The sequence below is a fragment of the Bos mutus genome, chromosome 11 (genome assembly GCF_027580195.1).
Source record: "Bos mutus isolate GX-2022 chromosome 11, NWIPB_WYAK_1.1, whole genome shotgun sequence".
Taxonomy (NCBI): Eukaryota; Metazoa; Chordata; class Mammalia; order Artiodactyla; family Bovidae; genus Bos; species Bos mutus.
The window spans coordinates 11018423-11037770 of NC_091627.1; the positions used below are offsets into that span (position 1 = coordinate 11018423).

The 19348-nt window shown below is 43.9% G+C and overlaps 1 protein-coding gene across 5 annotated transcripts in view; it reads left to right on the forward strand.

Annotated features, from left to right (window-relative positions):
* Positions 1-19348, forward strand: part of GOLGA1 (golgin A1) — a 43967-nt gene that overhangs the window by 15373 nt on the left and 9246 nt on the right. For all 5 annotated transcript variants that reach the window (XM_070378999.1, XM_070379002.1, XM_070379001.1 and 2 more), the window contains 6 exons: positions 121-232; positions 6333-6458; positions 10761-10856; positions 13403-13498; positions 14366-14515; positions 15069-15164. In XM_070378999.1, the coding sequence (XP_070235100.1) occupies positions 121-232; positions 6333-6458; positions 10761-10856; positions 13403-13498; positions 14366-14515; positions 15069-15164 (676 nt within the window). The remainder of the gene's footprint in view (positions 1-120; positions 233-6332; positions 6459-10760; positions 10857-13402; positions 13499-14365; positions 14516-15068; positions 15165-19348) is intronic.

A 19348-nucleotide genomic window follows, 5' to 3' on the forward strand; every position in this document is an offset into this window, starting at 1 on the left:
TTCACATGGCTAATGTTTGCAGCCCTGACATGTAAAGAACCATGTGTATTTTTCCTGTGGAAGAATGTGTCTTAGATGGGGTATTCAAATTTGTTCATTATCTGCTTTCTTTCAATGAAGAGATCATGTGACAGCTTCGAAAACAGGTGCAGAAAATAAGATCACAGTCCTGGAGCAAAAGGAACAGGAGCTCCAAGCATTCATTCAGCAACTTTCCATTGATTTGCAAAAGGTAAGAAGAGTACTAGGAATGGACCCAAGTTCCTAGGATTCATGAATGGGGTAAAAACTAAACCTGAAAAAATTTCTGTATCAGAGTATCTGGTGAAACTTCTGTTTCTCGTGCAGCCCACAATGCCCTAGTTCCTGGTGTAACAAGTCTGCCTCCACATGGGCTTAGTTGCCTCACAACAAGGAGCACCCGATAAATAGGTCTTATGTAAATGAATGACTGTGATACAAGTTTCATCTCCACATCAAACAAAAATCTAGATACCTATAGTGTTTTGTCTCAGAAGCTTACTGTTTCCTTATAGAACTCAAAACTTTCTGTTTGACAAGAAAAAAATTCACATCTCAAGAAGTCCCAAATAAGTGAATTAGATTTTTCAAATGCAGGATGTGTGCCATAGGGAGAGTGCATTTCCAGTGCAGTAATCAAGGAATTTTTCCTGGAGTAATTGGAATTTCAAGGATGGGTAGGACAGCCCGAAAGCAAAAAAGACAGAAGGGTACAGAATACATTTGGGACTTTGAGGCTGGAGAGGATAACAGACATAAAGCTTTGGGGTTTGTGGGACTGTTTGATATCAATTAGAACCATCCACTCATTTCATAATTGGAAAAACTAACTTTCCAGACTCTGGTCCCACTAAGTTACCTCATTCATTCTAAAACTATAATTTGAGCTTTATTATGTGTCAAGCACTGTGCTCTGTGCTAGATGTTATAAATACTAGGCTGAGCAAAACAGATATCAATCACCCTTGCCCTTGCAGAACTTAGTCTAGAGGAGCAGTGAGACATTAATCAATAATCACATAGATAATTGCAAACTATGATGCATGCTCTGACGGAAAACTGCAGGATGCTGTGAGATCTTTTAAGAGGGCATCAAATCAAGTCTAGTGTTGAAGTCACAGAACACTTCCTTTGAGGAAGTAATGCTTGAACTGAGATGAACTGCTGAAGCAGGTAGGCGGAGTGGTGGGGGGTGGTGATGGCAGAGAATTTTAAATAGAGAATAGCACAAACCATAAACCCAGACATCTGGAGGCAGCAAAGTGAGTGACACCTTCAAGGAAGTGGAAGAAGGCTGGAAGGGGCACACAGTAAGGGACGGAGTTGCATGGCTGTTAGAGGAAACACTGAAAGGGTTTCCAGCTGGAAGCTCTTGCATTGTCCAGGCATAACATGGTGGCTTTGACAAGAGTGGGCGGTGGAAATAATGGGAGAGAAGACAAACATAAGAAATAGTGAAGAGACAGACCTACTTGGTATGTGGTAAATACAGGAGAAGAGCGAGAGTAAAGGAGGTGTTAGGGGTGATTATTGGGTTTCTAGCCTAATCAGCTCGGAGAAGGCAATGGCACCCCACTCCAGTACTCCTGCCTGGAAAATCCCATGGACGGAGGAGCCTGGTAGGCTGCAGTCCATGGGGTTGCTAAGAGTTGGGCACGACTGAGCGACTTCACTTTCGCTTTTCACTTTCATGCATTGGAGAAGGAAATGGCAACCCACTCCAGTGTTCTTGCCTGGAGAATCCCAGGGACGGCGGAGCCTGGTGGGCTGCTGTCTGTGGGGTCACACAGAGTCGGACACGACTGAAGTGACTTAGCAGCAGCAGCAGCAGCCTAATCAGCTAAGTGGCCAATGTTGTCAGTCATCAGGCTAAGAGAGCACTAGAGGAAGGGCAGTTTTCTCATGAAAATGAGTTTAGAGTCAGCTTCTGCGTTGTCCTTGTTAACACTGAGTAGGTACGAAATAGTATTTATGACACGTAAGTAAGATCAAAAGCGTAACAAGCTAATGAACCCCCACACAGCTACTATTCCCGCCTGCCATGTTAAGAAAAGGAATGTTTACCTTTGAGATGCTCAGTGTGCCCTTTCTATTCTATCCCATTTCTTTCTTAAGTCAGAAATTACATTGCTTTATAATTTTATCCCTAAACATCATCTTCTTTCCTGTATCATGCTTGTTGTTCAGTCACCAAGTCATGTCCAACTCTTTGCAACCCCATGGACTGCAGCTCACCAGGCTTAAATGAAATGCTGTAGGTATTTTTCTAAAACTAGCTTTCTGTGCTCAAGATTATATTTCTGAGACACATTCATATGGACACATGCCGCTATAATTTAATCTTCTCTCAACTGTATAGTATGAAATTACTAGAGTTTATTTATCCGTTCTATTGACAGTGAACATTTTTTCTGCTTCTTTACTTTTGCAAACAAGGCTGTTGTGAACTTTTGTCTGCCTCTGAAAGAGTTAGCTCTGGGGCCTTCCCTAGTAGTCCAGTGGCTAAGACTCCACGCTCCCAATGCTGGGGGCCCAGGTTTAATCCCTGGTCAGGAAACTGGATCCCACATGCCACAACTAAGACCTGACACAGCCAAATAAATTTAAAAAAATGTTTTTAAGAGTTAACTCTGGGGTCTATTTGAGATGTGAAAAGTTTGGGTCAAAAGATTTGTGCTTTTCCACTCTATTAGATAATGCCCAGTTTTTTCCATAGTAGTGGTAGTTATTTACAAACTTGTACCAATGGAGTATGAAAATTTGGGTTGCTCTGCTTCCTTGACAAGGTGGGATATGGTCAGTCTTTTAATTTTTGCCAGTCTGGTGAACATGAAATGCATCTTCAGATTTTCTTACCATGATTTTTTTTTTGGCCACACTGTACGTCTTATAGGATCTTAGTTCAGGATTGAACCCAGGCCCTCAGCAGTGAAAGCAAGGAGTCCTCACCACTGGACCGCCAGAGAATTCCCTCTCACCATGATTTTAATTTGCTTTTCTCAGATTATTAATAAAGTTGAGCATCTTTTTATGTGTTTATCTCTCGTTTAACTGTCTATCTAGGTGCTGGTTCAAATCTTTTGCCCATTTTCTATTGCATTTATGTTTTTCTCTCATTAATTGTTGGAATTCTTTATATATATACTGGCTACCATGCTCCTTTGTTAGTTGTACGGGTTGCAAATATCTTCTTCCAGTTTGGAGCTTGTCATCGTACTCTACAGCTTCTTCTGTTGAATATAAGCTTTTCATTTTACTATAGTTGAATTTATTGTTTACCTTTAAGTTTATACTTTTGTCTTTTTAAAAAAATCTAAAAAAAGAATCTTTCCTCACTCAAAATCATAACATTATTCTCCTGTATTATTTTCTGAAAGTTTTATAGTTTTGACTATGTTTCTAGGTCTTTAACATGCCTGAAATGTGGTTTTCTGTGAGAAAGGGAGCCGTGTCATTTTTTTTTTAATTGTTTCAGTACCATTTATTGAAAAATCTGTTTTCTCACTGATCTGAAATGCCAGCTTTATCACAATTCAGTTTTGCATTTGTATAAAGAAAGCTGAGTGCCAAAGAATTGATGCTTTTGAACTGTGGTGTTGGAGAAGACTCTTGAGAGTCCCTTGGACTGCAAGGAGATCCCACCAGTCCATCCTAAAGGAAATCAGTCCTGAATATTCACTGGAATGACTGATGCTGAAGCTGAAACTCTAGTACTTTAGCCACCTGATGCAAGAACTGACTCATTGGAAAAGATTCTGATGCTGGGAAAGATTGAAGGTGGGAGGAGAAGGAGATGACAAGAGGATGAGATGGTTGGATTGCATCACCAACTCAATGGACATGAGTTTGAGCAAGTTCCGGGAGCTGGTGATGGACAGGGAAGCCTGGCATGCTGCAGTCCATGGCATCACAAACAGTCAGACATGACTGAGCAATTGAACTGAACTAACTGAACCATATATCCTGCCATCTTGATATACTCACTTTTAAGTTCTAGGGTTTTTGTTGTTGTTGTTGATTCATGTGGATTTCCTACACAGATGATCATATCATCTGCAGACAAAAGCAGCTTTATGTTTTCCTTCCTTATCTCCGTTCCTTTTATTTCTTTTTCTTGCCTCATTGCATTAGCAAAGACTTCCAGATGATGTTAAAAAGAAGTGGGAAGAGGGGACATCCTATCTTTGTATCTGATCTTAGTGGGAAACCTTTGAGTTTCTCACCATTAAGTGCGGTGTTAGCTGTAGCACATTAAGTGCTGAGGGCTTGAAGTAGCACATCCAGAGGTGGGGAATCATTCCATGTGGGATATAGTGCACAAGAAAACTAACTGGAAATTGGCAACTGATTCTTTCTTCTGTCCCTGACTCTGCCCTACACAGTGACTTATATGAGACTTATTTGGTCTTTTGGTTTTTACTAGAAGGGGTCAGCTATATCTCTCAAGTTCATATTGATGTGTAGTGGACGTAGTACAGGCTTTGGATTAGGAAGGCTTGGGTTTTGAATCCTTGTTCTGTCAGCACGGTGTGTGCTATTGGGCTAGTTCCTAAACTTCAGTTTCCCTGTAAATGGTCAAGTAAAGGGTGATTGTAAGGACTAGAGGAGTGGAAAGTGCTTGCACATGCTCTGCAAACTGTAGTTGCTCCTGCACCATACTGTTTCTTACTCCTGTTGTCAACATTAGAAGGAAGAGACCCGTTAAAGATAGGTCAGCCTGACCAAAACTGCATTTCTTCCTATCAAACTCCCTCTTACCTGTGTTTTCTCTGCCTTGCATAATATTACCATTCAACCAGGCATCTGAGCCACAGACTTGGGAGTTGTCTTCGCTTCTTTCTTCCTCCACCCAGCCTCCTGGTCATGTTGAACTTGTCTCTTTACTCCTTTACACATACTGCCTTTTACACAGAAAGCTTGTTCCTCTTCCCCACCTTCCACCTGGACTTGCCTGCTTAGGAGGCCTGATGAGATTGCTGGGTTAATCCCTTCTGCCTCTGATGTCTCATGGCACCTTATATGTCCCTCTGTTGCAGCATGATTGTATTGTTTTATAATTAATTACGTGTATATCTCTGCCACCAGCCTCCATGCTTCTTTGGGTCAGTAGCTGTAGCTGATTATATCCCTGGGAGACAGCACAAAGAGTATAGGCTTGATGAAAGTTTATCGAATTATGCAGTCTTGAAACCGTTCTTCAAACTTCTGCTCTACTGTATATGTTGTCGCCCCTGTGAGAAATCAGAATGGCAGAAGCTTCTTTCTAAAACCTTGTACCCAAGTAGCTGCATCTTATTCTGAGGAGAGAATTGGCTGAGTTGCAGTCTAAAGTTTGTGGCTTGAGTTGGAGCAGCAGAGCATAAAGTGAGGGAATTTGAGGAAGTGAATTATATATGAGGAGGATCTAGTCTTCACAATGAAATGTTGATGCTGTACGACCTTATTTTGGAGTGAAGAATGGGCATCTTCAGTGAACGTAAGGACCAGTGAGGAGCTAAGAAATGATACAGTGAAAGCTTCCTGGATCCTCAGTTTTGATGTTGTGCAGCATCGAAGATGGGCAGTAGTGAAGGGACAAAGTTAGTCCCAGCCAGCACCGCCATCACTGCCATCATTGCTGAAGAGGTAGACTGCAATAAATACGTGGGCAGCTGTGTTCCTGGGCCATGGTGTAAGGTGCTGCTGTGTGTGGTTCACCTGTGATTCCTGTGTTGTGAGCCAGGGTGAATACCACCAGTTGTTTCAATTCTCTCTTCAACCTGAAGGCAGCTACATTGTCATTATAAGGCTTCATCTAGCCCCCTGTTTCCAAGCATATTCTTCTGTAGGTCATTATAGGATTGGCTGGGAGCTTGAGTGGAATTACCTCCGCTGGTTCTTGGCATCTGGTATAAAGTTGTAGGTCCTGTTGGACTCTAGATTAGTAGAGTTAAATCTATGCTTGATGGGAGTGGGAGGAGCATTCCTTTAGCTGGTAGATCATGACAATACAAAGGTTATCTTAGAGAGGAGGAACATCTTTGCAGCGTCCTGGCTAGATTCCACAGAGGCAATAGCATCCTTCCTTCCCAGTCGTCAGTTGCTTAAATTGGGAGCATTTGCTGCTTACTGCACTAGGCCTGAAACAGATACCCAAGTGGTGTTGGGTTCTGATCTTGTATCTTTTCTGTTCCATTTTCAGGGAAGATTTCTTGGCTGTATGTTCTCCTAGAATGCAGTTGGAAACAGAATTTCAGAGAAACATGATGATTCTAGAGGAGGTGGTTAGGGAGGGAGAGTGAGTGTAACATAATCTCTGCTTTCACCTGCAGGTCACTGCTGAAACTCAAGAGAAAGAAAAACTCATCACACATTTGCAGGAGAAGGTTGCATCCCTGGAGAAGAGACTAGAGCAGAATCTCTCAGGAGAAGAACATGTGCAGGAACTTCTGAAAGAGGTAACTAGTCTGGAGTAAACCTCAAACTTAAATCCCCCACCCCAACCCAGATAAGTCAAATGCCACTGTCTGAATGACTCCACCCTGAAAAATACTGCCTACAGAATTAAGTTCAAGCTTCCTTCTATAACATAAAAGGCTTTTCTCATGATCTGGCCCTTTGCTTAACTTTCCAGTCTTGTTTCATGACCTGAACCCGTCATCACTGTGACTTTCAAGAAGCTGTAGTTCCCCAGATGTCCCCTGCTGTTTCACACCTCTAGTGTCTTACCTAGAGCCAGACATCCTGGCTGGTTCACCTAGAGCCAGACTCACCTAGAGCCAGACATCCTGCAGTCCGAAGTCAACTGGGCCTTAGGAAGCGTCACTATGAACAAAGCTAGTGGAGGTGATGGAATTCCAGCTGAGCTGTTTCAAGTCCTAAAAGATTATGCTGTGAAAGGGCTGCACTCAGTTCAGTTCAGTTTAGTCGCTCAGTCGTGTGCGACTCTTTGTGACCCCATGGACTGCAGCATGCCAGGCTTCCCTGTCCATCACCAACTCCTGGGGCTTGCCCAAATTCATATCCAAGTCGGTGATGCCATCCAACCATTTCATCCTCTTCGTCGTCCCCTTCTCCTGCCTTCAATCATTCCCAGCATCAGGGTCTTTTCCAGTGAGTCAGTTCTTCACATCAGGTGGCCAAAATACTGGAGTTTCAGCTTCAGCATCAGTCCTTCCAATGAATATTCAGGACTGATTTCCTTTAGGATTGACTGGTTTCATCCCCTTGCAGTCCAAGGGACTCTGAAGAGTCTTCCAACACCACAGTTCAAAAACATCAATTCTTCGGTGCTCAGCTTACTTTATAGTCCAGCTCTCAACATCCATACATGACCATTGGAAAAACCATAGCTTTATTGGCAAAGTAATTTCTCTGCTTTTCAATATGCTGTCTAGGTTGGTCAAAGCTTTTCTTCCAAAAGGCAAGCATCTTTAAATTTCTTGGCCGCAGTCACCATCTGCAGTGATTTTGGGGTGCAAGAAAATAAAGTCTGTCACTGTTACCGTTGTTTCCCCATCTATTTGCCATCAAGTAATGGGACCAGATGCCATGATCTTAGTTTTCTGAATGTTAAGTTTTAAGCCTACTTTTTCACTGTCCTCTTTCACTTTCATCAGGAGGCTCTTTAGTTCTCCTTCACTTTCTGCCATAAGGGTGGTGTCATCTGCATATCTGAGGTTATTGATAATTCTTCAGGCAATCTTGATTCCAGCTTGTGGTTCATCCATCCCAGCATTTCGCATGATGTACTCTGCATATAAGTTAAATAAGCAGTGTGATAGTATGCAGCCCTGATGTACTCCTTTCCCAATTTGGAACCAGTCTGTTGTTCCATGTCCAGTTCTAACTAGTGCTTCTTGACCTGCAAACTGATTTCTCAGGAGGCAGGTAAGGTGGTCTGGTATTTCCATATCTTGAAGAACTTTCCACGGTTTGTTATGATCCACAGAGTCAAAGGCTTTGGCATAGTCAATAAAGCAGAAGTAGATGTTTTTCTGGAATTCTCTTGCTTTTTTGATGATCCAGTGGATGTTGGCAATTTGATCTCTGGTTCCTCTGCCTTTTCTAAAACCAGCTTGAACATCTGGAAGTTCACGGTTCATATACTGTGGAAGTGTGGCTTGGAGAATTTTGAGCATTACTTTGCTAGCGTGTGAGATGAGTGCAATTGTGCAGTAGTTTGAGCATTCTTTGGCATTGCCTTTCTCTGGGATTGGAGTGAAAACTGATCTTTTCCAGTCCTGTGGCCACTGCTGAGTTTTCCAAATTCGCTGGCATATTGAGTGCAACACTTTCACAGCATCATCTTTAGGATTTGAAATAGCTCAACTGGAATTCCATCACCTCCACTAGCTTTGTTCATAGTGATGCCTCCTAAGGCCCACTTGACTTCGCATTCCAGGATGTCTGGCCCTAGGTGAGTGATCACACCATCGTGGTTTTCTGGGTCATGAACATCTTCTTTGTATGGTTCTTCTGTGTATTCTTGCCACCTCTTCTTAATACCTTCTGCTTCTGTTAGGTCCATACCATTTCTGTCCTTTATTAAGCCCATCTTTGCATGAACTGTTCCCTTGGTATTTCTAATTTTCTTGAAGCGATCTCGAGTTTTTCCCATTCTGTTATTTTCCTCTATTTCTTTGCATTGATCACTGAGGAAGGATTTCTTATCTCTCCTTGCTATTCTTTGGAACAGGCTTGTCTAACTCAATGAAACTATGAGCCATGCCGTGTAGGGCCACCCAAGTTGGACGGGTCATGGTGGAGAGTTCTGACAAAACATGGTCCACTGGAGAAGGGAATGGCAAACCACTTCCATAGTCTTGCCTTGAGAACCCATGAATAGTATAAAAAGGCAAAAAGATATGACACTGAAAGATGAACTCCCTAGGTTGGTAGGTGTCCAATATTCTACTGGAGAAGAGTGGAGAAATAACTCCAGAAAGATTGAAGAGATGGAGCCAAAGCAAAAACGCCCATTTGTGGATGTGACTGGTGATGGAAGTAAAATCCAATGTTGCACTCAATATGCCAGCAAATTTGGAAAACTCAGCAATGGCCACAGGACTGGAAAAGGTCAGTTTTCATTCCAGTCCCAAAGAAAGGTAATGCCAAAGAATGTTCAAACTGCTGCACAATTGCACTCATCTCACACACTAGCAAAGTAATGCTCAAAATTGTCCAAGCAAGGCTTCAATAGTACATGAACCATGAACTTCAAGATGTTCAAGCCAGAACTAGAAAAGGCAGAAGAACCAGAGATCAAATTGCCAACATCTGCTGAATCATTGAATAAGCATGAGAGTTCCAGACAAACATCTACATCTGCTTTATTGATTACATCACAGCCTTTGACTGTGTGGATCACAACAAACTGGAAAATTCTTCAAGAGATGGGAATACCAGACCACCTTACCTGCCTCCTGAGAAATCAGTTTGCAGGTCAAGAAGCAACAGACCTGGAACAACAGACTGGTTCCAACTTGGAAAAGGAGTACATCAAGGCTGTACATTGTCACCCTGCTTATTTAACTTACATGCAGAGTATATCATGTGAAATGCCGGGCTGGATGAACCTGAAGCTGAAATCAAGATTGCCTGAAGAAATATCAATAACTTCAGATATGCAGATGACACCACCCTTATGGCAGAAAGTGAAGAGGAACTGAGGAGCCTCTTGATGAAAGTGAAAGGTGAGTGAAAAAGCTGGCTTAAAACTCAATATTCAGGAAACTAAGATCATTGCATTCGGTCACATCACTTCATTGCAAATAGATGTGGAAACAGTGACAGACTTTATTTTCTTGTGCTCCAAAATCACTGCAGATGGTGACTGCAGCCATGAAATTAAAAGACAAGCATCTTGGAAGAAAAGCTATGACCAACCTAAACAGCATATTAAAAAGCAGAGACATTACTTTGCCAACAAAGATCCATCTGGTCAATGCTATGGTTTTTCCATTAATCAAGTATCAATGTGAGATTTGGACTATAAAGAAAGCTGAGCACTGAAGAATTGATACTTTTGAACTGTGGTGTTGGAGAAGACTCTTGAGAGTCCCTTGGACTGCAAAGAGATCAAACCAGTCAATCCTAAAGGAAATCCGTCCTGAATATTCATTGGAAGGACTGATGCTGAAGCTGAAACTCCAGTACTTTGGCCAGCTGATACAAAGAACTAACTACTTAAAAAGGCCTTGAGGCTGGGAAAGATTGAAGGCAGGAGGTGAAGGGGACAACAGAGGATGAGATGGTTAGGTTGTATGGCATTACCAACTCGATGGAAATGAGTTTGAGCAAGCTCCAGGTGTTGGTAATGGACAGGGAAGCCTGGCATGCTGCAGTCCGTGGGATCGCAAAGAGTCATACGCTACGGAACTGAACTGAACTGAACTGAACTGCATGTCCTCCCTCTGCCCAGGTGCTCTGGTTTGGCCCTGGCCAGCTATGAAGAGTAAAGCCTCTTCCTTTCCTGAGGCAGTGAGCATCCCCTGCTCTCTGCTGCCACTTTGTGAGCACTGTTACACTCTGTTATATACTCTCTTGGGTTAGTCTTTGCCGCAGGCTCAGTCAAAAACCTGTGAAATTCATCTTTGTATACTTTACAATATGTGAATTTTCTCTCTACTGTTTTGGAGTTTTTTGTGCATATTCATGTCCTTCGTGCCTCGCACAAATCATAATGTGTTGTAGATATCAGTCAATGTATATGCAATGGAGAAATGACTGTTTCCTTTTTCTCTTCTTTCAACTTACAGAAAACACTTGCTGAGCAGAATTTGGAGGATACCAGACAGCAGCTCTTGGCAGCCAGAAGCAGCCAGGCCAAGGCCATCAACAACCTGGAGACTCGGGTACTAACCTCAGTCCTGTGTCTGGGTGGTGCCCTGGTGCCCTTAGATGACATGGCTGTGGCTGAGACTTCCCTTGGGTCAGAGATTTTCTTCCAAAGGGTTTCTCTTTTGGGTTTTACTTGTAGAGAACTGAGGTAGTCATATTCTCCATTCTTGCCACATTAGCATCATTCTTCCACAGAAGATTGTTTTCTTCTCTGTTTCTTCCCTTTTATCTTCTTTCCCCATCCTCCCATAGGAAACCATTCTAATGTGGTAAATAGAGATCCTTTTATTGCTGGATAATCTTAAAACAGCTAACATTGTTTTATGTGTATGTTAATTTAGATAAATGATACAGCTGTACATGAATTTTCCTTCTTACTTTCCACTGCTCCATCGTCTGTATCCACTTCATTGTTCTTACCGCCTCTACTTCATAGTTATCTACTGGATGCTAGATATCCCGATTGCCACCTTCTTTCTGTCACTGCAGATTACCCTCATTTCTGTTGCCTTAAGAAGGATAGTGAGTGTGTATGACTTAACGTGACTCGGTAGGATAGGAACGCTCCCAGAGGGCTGCCCAGGATGCGAGAGAGTTCCTATCGATGCATCTCTGTCTTTTCTAGCACTGGCATTTCTCAGCCTTTTCGTTTTCTTGCCAGTTTCATGAGTGTGAAGTGGTAGAAGTGGCAGGGGATCTCTGTGAGGCCTCGTATAAGAACACTAATCGTATTCATGAGGGCTCCACTCTCATGGCCTAAGTACCTCCCAGTCACCTCACATCCTAACACCATCACATCAAACGTTAGGATTTCAACATAGGAATTTGGGGGCACAAACATTCAGACCATAGCAAATGCTTAACTCATTTTTAAAGTCTTTCTTGTTTCTTGGTCAGTATTAATATATGTAAAGCTATATTTTTTCCTAACTACAGCTTTGTCAGCTTTATTGTAATTCAGTTCTATTTCTCAATTATCTTTTTTATTGTGGTAAAATACACATAAATGTAAAATTTACCATTTCTAGGTGTACAGTGGCATTAAGTACATTTATTTTTTGCACAACCATCACCACCATCCATTCGTAGAACTTTTTCATCTTCTCAAACTACGACTCTGTGCCAATTAAAACAATAACTCCCCATTCTCTCCTCTGTCCAGCTCCTGGCACCCACCATTCTAACTTCTGTTTTTATGAATTTGATGACTCTAGGTACCTCAAAAACTGGAATCATACAGTTTTTGTCTTTTTGTGTCTGGCTTACTTCACTTAGCGTAATGTCTTCAAAATTCATTCATGTTATAGCATATGTCAGAATTTCATTACTTTTTAAGACTGAACAAGCCTTGTTTAAGACCTTGATTCCATTCTAGATACGCACCTTATTTATCCATTTATTTGCCCATAGGTACTTCGGTTGTTTCCTCCCTGTGGCTATTGTGAATACTGTTGCAGTGAATGTTAGTGTATGAACAAGGTTCTGTGTGGGCTTTTACTTTCATTTCTCTTGGGTATATTCCTAGGAGTAGAGTTGCTGGGTCATATGATAACTCCATGCGTAGCTTTTTGAGGATCTGAATCGTTCTTGAGTTCTGCCTGCAAATTGGAACTTGCATAGATATTTGCTAAATCCAGGAGTTTAAAAAGGCAAGTTTCAGTCCTGGCTCTGCACTGATAAAATTTGTGATCATGAGCAAATAACATAACTATTTTCTTCTGTGGAAGTGCTCACACTGTTCTTGCTGGGTTGTTTCCATGAAAACTTACCTCTGAACATATATGAGGAACCGTGAGGCCTAAAAACCTTCTTTTCTCATTTGGCTCCTCCCTCTCCTTGACAAAGCTGCAGCCTTCTATGTGCTTGTATTTTAATAATAAAGATACCCCAAGGAAGACTTTACTCAGCAAAAACTTTGTAAGAGAAATTGGCAAAGTTCGCTGGAGTCAGATGAAAAGATCATGTTGGAGGCCGAGTCTCGCTCAGTACTGGACTCTGTGTCATCCTGTCCACCCTGCGGGCCTCGTGTCCTAGGGCAGTGCCAGAGACACAGTCAGACTCGGTCAGTATGTGTGGAACGAGGGAAACCTAAGTTTGTCTCATGGGCAGTAATCCCACTTCTGGAAATGTATCCTAAGCAAGTGATTCAAACCAGGTCAACAATATTTACATGAGGATGTCAACTGCTGCCTCATTTTATCTGCAAAATGGAAAACAGCTGAGTTACCTGGACAGTAGGCAGCAGTTCAGGAAATTATACAACATCCTTTGAGGAAATAATCTAAGGTCTGAAGGCTACATGGAAACATAGACGGAAATTTGAGCACGGACGAAAAATACACAGTTTTACTAGAATTGTATACAAAGTTGTAAAAAAAAAAAGTCAAAAAATGAAACTGTGTTAGAATGATAGTGTTTTATAATGATTGACTTATGAGCATCTTTTCTAATTAAAATTTTTTCTTTACCTGCTTTATGATTTAAATAAATTTGACTTTAAAAGCCGTTTGTTACTGCTCAGCTTCTTTTGAACAAAAGGATTCTTCTCTTTGCCTCTTAGGTGAAAGAACTAGAGCAGAGCCTGCAGGCCTCTGAGGAGGAGCTGAAGCGGAGCGGTGACGTGGTGGCAGCTCGGGAAGCTCAAATTCGAGAGCTCGTAAGTGGCGATCATGCCTGCTGTGTTCTAGGCCCCTGACTCTTCCTTTCCTTTATGCCCTTGAAGTCCCCGGACTCACTCCCAGCTCCTGGAATGGCATCTGGACCTTAGATACAGTTGTGGGCAGACAGGCAGTTGCAGAGAGAGGGAGTCAGGACCTGCTGGAGGGTCTGAGTTACCAGGAGAAGTGGTGACTGGCTAGTTCCCACCTAACAGCTGGCTGCAGGGCTCTGCCTAATTCTGGAACTGTTAAGTGTTGTGTGACCACTGGCTGTCAAACCTCATCTTGCAGCTGGGGGCTGTGGAGAACAGCTCCAGGCCCTGGGGAGAAGACAGCAAGGGCTCAGCCCGTAGTCACAGCCCCAGGTCGGGTGTGGAGCTAGAAACTAGAGAAGTGAAAACATTTGTTGCCTCTTTCCCACATGTGTTTTCATTTAGTCCTGGCAGCAGACCTCAGAGCCATGCACTGCTGTTCTCATTCACTAGAGGAAGCAGGCTGAGAAAGATGACCAGGACACTAGCCCAGGGTCTCCCACCTGGTAAATGGCCAAACCTGCACCCTCCGGAGGTCACAGCCCCTGCTCTTCATCCCTGTGTCGTGTGCCTCCCTAGGGAAGCCTCAGCCATAGAGGGCAGCACTGAGTAGAGTGAAGGAGGGCTGTGTCTTAGGACTGGTGCCCAGAGCTGTCCCCTAGCCCTGCACCAAGACCAGTCCCAGAGTCCAGCTCCTGAGCAGGCCAGGGGACCTCAGCAGCACCCAGGCTGGAGAAGGTCAGGAAGGAGAGCTGTTTCTACGGGACACTCTTCTTTGGAGGACAGGGTAGGGCCTGTGTCACCGGGAATAGCTGTCCTCTGCTGCCCCCTCAGGCCGCCGCGAACACGGAGAGCAGCCGTGCCCAGCAGCAGGCCCTCGCTCTGGAGCAGCAGCAGGCAGAGCGGATCCACGCGCTGGAGACCCAGCTGGCGGGCCTGGGGAGAGTGCGGGTGGCCGACCTGACAGCCGCAGAGCAGGAGCTGGTGAGTGAGGGAAGGACCGGGGATGGGAGCGCCCTGCTCACGCGCAGCCAGGCTGCCAGGCCATTTGACAGGAGGAAGACCAGCCTGCCTCTGAACTCGGGCACCACTTTTAGCAGAGTTTTTCTCTTTTAACAGCACACCTGCTCATGAGACTGGTTGTAAAAAGACTGCTTTTTACAAAAACCCCAAGCAGATGGTTTTTCCTTTTCCTTGAGCTGCACGTGGACTTCCTGGCACTTCCTGACCGGTCCCATCAGCTGCTTTCCTGTCTTCCTAAAATGTGTACTGCTCACCCCTAATTTCTTGCGCCTTTCCCTGGTCTCCTTCCTTGTTCCGTAGGCTTCAGAATCAAGTGCCTCAGTTCTTCTTGTGAGGAGAGTGTCAGGTGACTCTCCCTTTCTGACCCCAAACCCTATCCTCCTGTCCCACCCCTGCAGTGGCAACAAAAGGGAAGGGGGCAGTTTTAAAGGTTACATGTGAAAGAGATAGGCCTACACCCAGGGGAAATAGCGTAAAGACCTTTTATTTTATGTATACTTTCCTCAATTTGCAGAGAAAGCTGGAGCAAGAAAATGCAGCCCTTAAAGAAAGTAAGAATGAATGTGAATGTTCTTTACAGCATCACCAGCTTGAACTAAAGAAGCTGAAGGTATTTATCTAATAGCGTCAGTTTCACAAAGTCATGTCTTTTTAAAACATTTTTATTTTTGGCCGTGCTGGCCTCTGTTGCTGCATGTGGGCCTTCTCTGGTTTCGGTGAGTGATGGCTGCTTGTCATTGCGGTGCAAGGGTCTCTCATTGCAGTGACCTCTCCTGCTGCAGAGCACAACTTCTAGGTGTGCGGGCTCAGCAGTTGCAGCGCATGGGTTCAGCCACCTTGCTGCATGTGGAGTCTTCCAGACCAGGGATCAAAGCTGCATCCCTGCATTAGCAGGCAGATTCTTAACCACTGGACCATGAGGGAAGCCCAGGTGTCATGTCTCTGTGTGCATTTGCAGTGTCCGAGGGAGAGTTCTACACTGTGAGTAGAGAAGGGGCGGAACTGGCATTTGTGGATGGTTAGGGGGTTGTCGAGGAGGCAGCTGGAAGTTTTAAGCAGAGGGATGATGTGAGAAGTTTTGTTTTAAGAGGATTACTCTGGCTCTGTGTGAAGAATGCTCCGTAAAGGAGGCAAGTACAGAAGCAGGAAGACCTTTGAGGAGGCTTGTATATCACTGTGCTTGCTCTGTTTAAGAATATAAAAGGCAAAAGTGAACATTTTAGCAGGGATTCAGAAATTATAATAAAAGTAGTTTTGAAAAGGAATTAAATAAGAATTTCAAAACTGAAAAGTGCAGTAGCTGAAAGTAAAAATGCAGTAGATTTCCAAAGGACCTGAGGAAACTTTCTGGAGGAATAGGTATTTTCACTGTTTTTTTTGAATTATGGTTTCATCATAACTCATCAGTTGTACACTTTAATTATGTGCAGTTTATTATTGTCAATTATACTTAAGTAAAGCTCCTAAAAAACAACGAGCTTAACAGCAGATTAGAACTCAAGAGATAAGTAATGGAAGAAAGGGCAGAATGAAATGCAGGGAAAAAATGATAAAAGACAGGATACTGTGAGATGCTTTATCGTGTGTCAGTGGAAACTCAGAGGCAATGAAAAAAACTGAGAAGCATTCAAGAGATGATGGGTGAGAATTCTTCAAACTGATGAAAGCTGTCGAGTCACAGGGACAGGTATTAAGAGTTCTTCCAGATCCAAACAGGGCAAATTTTAAAATCCATACCCAGACACTGTATTGTAGTAGCGCTAAAAGAAAAGCAACAAAACACCAAGAATTAGTTGATAACAGACGTGCACTAAGGAAGTACTGGAAGGAACATTCTAGATGTACAGAAGACGTAAAGAGAGAGGAACGAATGGATAGCAGTGCTTATTGCAAATATGTGCCCAGGACGAAAATCTGATGCACAGCACACTGTTCACGGCCCAGCTGGGAGAGAAGAACCACCCCAGTTATTTGAGTGAGAATTTATGTTCTAAGGTAAAGTTTCTTCTCCAGCACTAGAAACAGTTAAAAGATATCGCAAAGGTAGCAAGTGTAGGACTCAGCTTTCCAACTGTAGGACTAAGAGAAGAAAGTGAAGAAGTTGGAATTAACTAAATTCCAACTTATTATTCCAACAATTAACTTAAGTCCTCTTCTTAGGAATTAAGAAGAGGAGCTCCACAGATTTGCCAGTCAGACCTCTTATGAGGGGGCTCTGTACTACAGTTGGTGCTGGTGTGTGTGCTGGGCAATAGGGCCATGAGTGAATTCAGCTGCAGGTGTCAGAAGACTGCAGAGTGGATGCAGCTGCTGCTTCAGGAAGAACTTGCTGCTGCCAGGGCCAAGCTGCATTGCTGGCAGAAACTGCAATCTGATCAAAAGGAGGAGTCTTTTCCTCCCTCCTCCTGCATTCCAGTCTCCCTGGAGCTCCCCCTGCTGGCAGAATTGAGTATGGATCAATATCTAAGTATGGAGCCGGCTGAACCCGGAGGGAGAAACATGGTTTGCAGAATCCCAGGTTCAGCATCTAAGAGCAGAATATGAAATATTGGGTGTGGGCTGAGGCAGTAACTGAAAAACAGCAACACAGGCTTTTTCGGAGCGTGGTTAATTTTCAAACGTTTGGGTGAATTTTCTCAGTGTCTTGGATTTCTGGTTTAATATCATTATGGTCAGATAATATTCTGAATGATTTCAGTGCTTCATATTTATTTAGACTTATTTTATGACCCAACCTATCTTGGTAAGTAACTGAATGCACTTGAAGAAATATGTATAGTCTGCTCTTAGGGAGAGCGTTCTGCAAATGCTAAAGAGGTCAGATTGGTTAACAGTATTGTCCACATCTTCTGTAGGTCTTCTGATTTTGTCTGTTTGTTTTGGTCAGTGTGCCTCATCACTTGCTGAGAGGGGTGCTAAATCTTCAACTATGATCCTGGATTTGTCTCTTTCTCCCTCTGTCAATCTGTGCTTCAAGTATTTTGAAACATTATTTTAGGTACACACTTTTTTTTTTGTATTGTTCGGATCCATATTTTTCAGAACAGTCCTCTGGGAAAATCATTTCCAGGTGCAGAGAACTGTGCGTGTGGGTGGCCTGCTGACTTGCTCAGTGACCCTGAGCTCAGCCTCAGATCCTGGGTCGTGTGTGTTTCTGTGGCACTAGCACAGACTTTAGAACCACACAGATTCAGTTCTGGGTGCCACCCTGGCCCCTCACGAGCTGCTCCTTGAGGGAATCTAGTTTTCTTTTTTCAAACTGAAGGTGATGACCCTTGACCTCAAGAGGATGATACCGTGAGGATAAAGCATGACCATGGATGAAAAGTGCCAAGTGCAGTTCCTGGCATGGAGGTGCTTTGAGCCTCTGCTTCCTGCCCTGACACGCTTTCCTGTTTTCTTGCTCACAGCCTGCCTCCTGTCCCCTTAAGACAGCGTCAGTTGTAGTGTCTCTCCTGAACTTCCCCAGAAAAGGCTCCTGTAGGCATATGACGCTCTTGTCCCCCTTCCCAGCACCTGGGCCTGCAGGACCAGGATCTCATAGCTCGGCTCAGCCTGAAACCCCTTGTTCCTTCTCCTGTATCAGCAGAGCTTCTCCTACGCGGGGGATTGTCTGGGGTAGTTCAGCGTCCCACTGTCAGCCTCTTAAGTTCCACCACCAGTTTTCCTTCTCTACTAGAGGTGGACTCATGGAAAGCCAATTCTGACAGCTCCCCGGTAGACGTCAGAAGGGACAGGCCGTGAGGTTGGCATCTCCCTCCGTTCACCCCCCGGCTTGTGTAAGTGGAAAAGGAGATTTCACAGGTGAAGCTGAGCAGTTCACAGAACCAGAAAGGCTTGTCCGACTAGAATGGAGGCCTCTGGTCTCCTAGCTTGCCTCACCTGACTTACCCTGTGTCACCCAGCTTGTCCTTGCATTCCTCCATGATGGATGATAGGACATCACTTCAGCAACTCCACACTGATAACATTCCAGCTTAGCAACCCCAGGGGAACAAAGACATGTCCCGCTCAACGTTACCATACTAAAAAGGGATTTTGATATAAAAAAGGATTTGATTGGTTCATCTTGGATGACAGAGCCACCCTTGGACAGATTGATTTGGCCATGGGTATGAGGTACTATGATTGACCAGGCCTGATGAACATGCTTATTCCTATAGCCACAAAATGGGGGCATCATTATTGGCAGCCCTACCAGAACCATGTGGAATTGCAGGGCGGCAGTGGGGAATAGCAGTGATGAGACTTTTACGCCCAAAAGGGGTGATTGTGGGTAGATAGAAACACCAGACATTCCTGACCAGTGTGCAGGCACCTGAGAAGCCATATTATTATTCATCTGGGGGTTGATGAGTGAGCACAGCATCATGTCAGGGAAGAGGACTGATGTGTTTGTCAGGAAAGAGGCGCCGTGATCTGGGAAGGGCCAGTGGGGCAGCCCTGCTTGAGGTAGAAAGGCCTGGGTGGTAGAGTGTAGCAGCCAGAGCCTTGGCTCTGAGCTCAGGCACTGGCTTAAAACCTGGCCCTGCCACTTACTCGCTCTCAGACCTCATGCAAATTACATGACCTCTCAGAGCTTCAGTTTTCTGTCCTGTACTATGGATGATTTTGATGAATCTGACATTTGCTCTATTAAAATTTAGTAGTTGCTTGTTATCATTTCTGTAACCAAATTGTTCCAATCAGCTGCTCCGTTCACATGGGCCTGAGTCGTGTGGTTCTGTGTTGATTTCATTAGAGCAGCTCTTCAAGTCTGGGTCCTCTAGCCTTTGGCCTGAGTACTGACTGGCA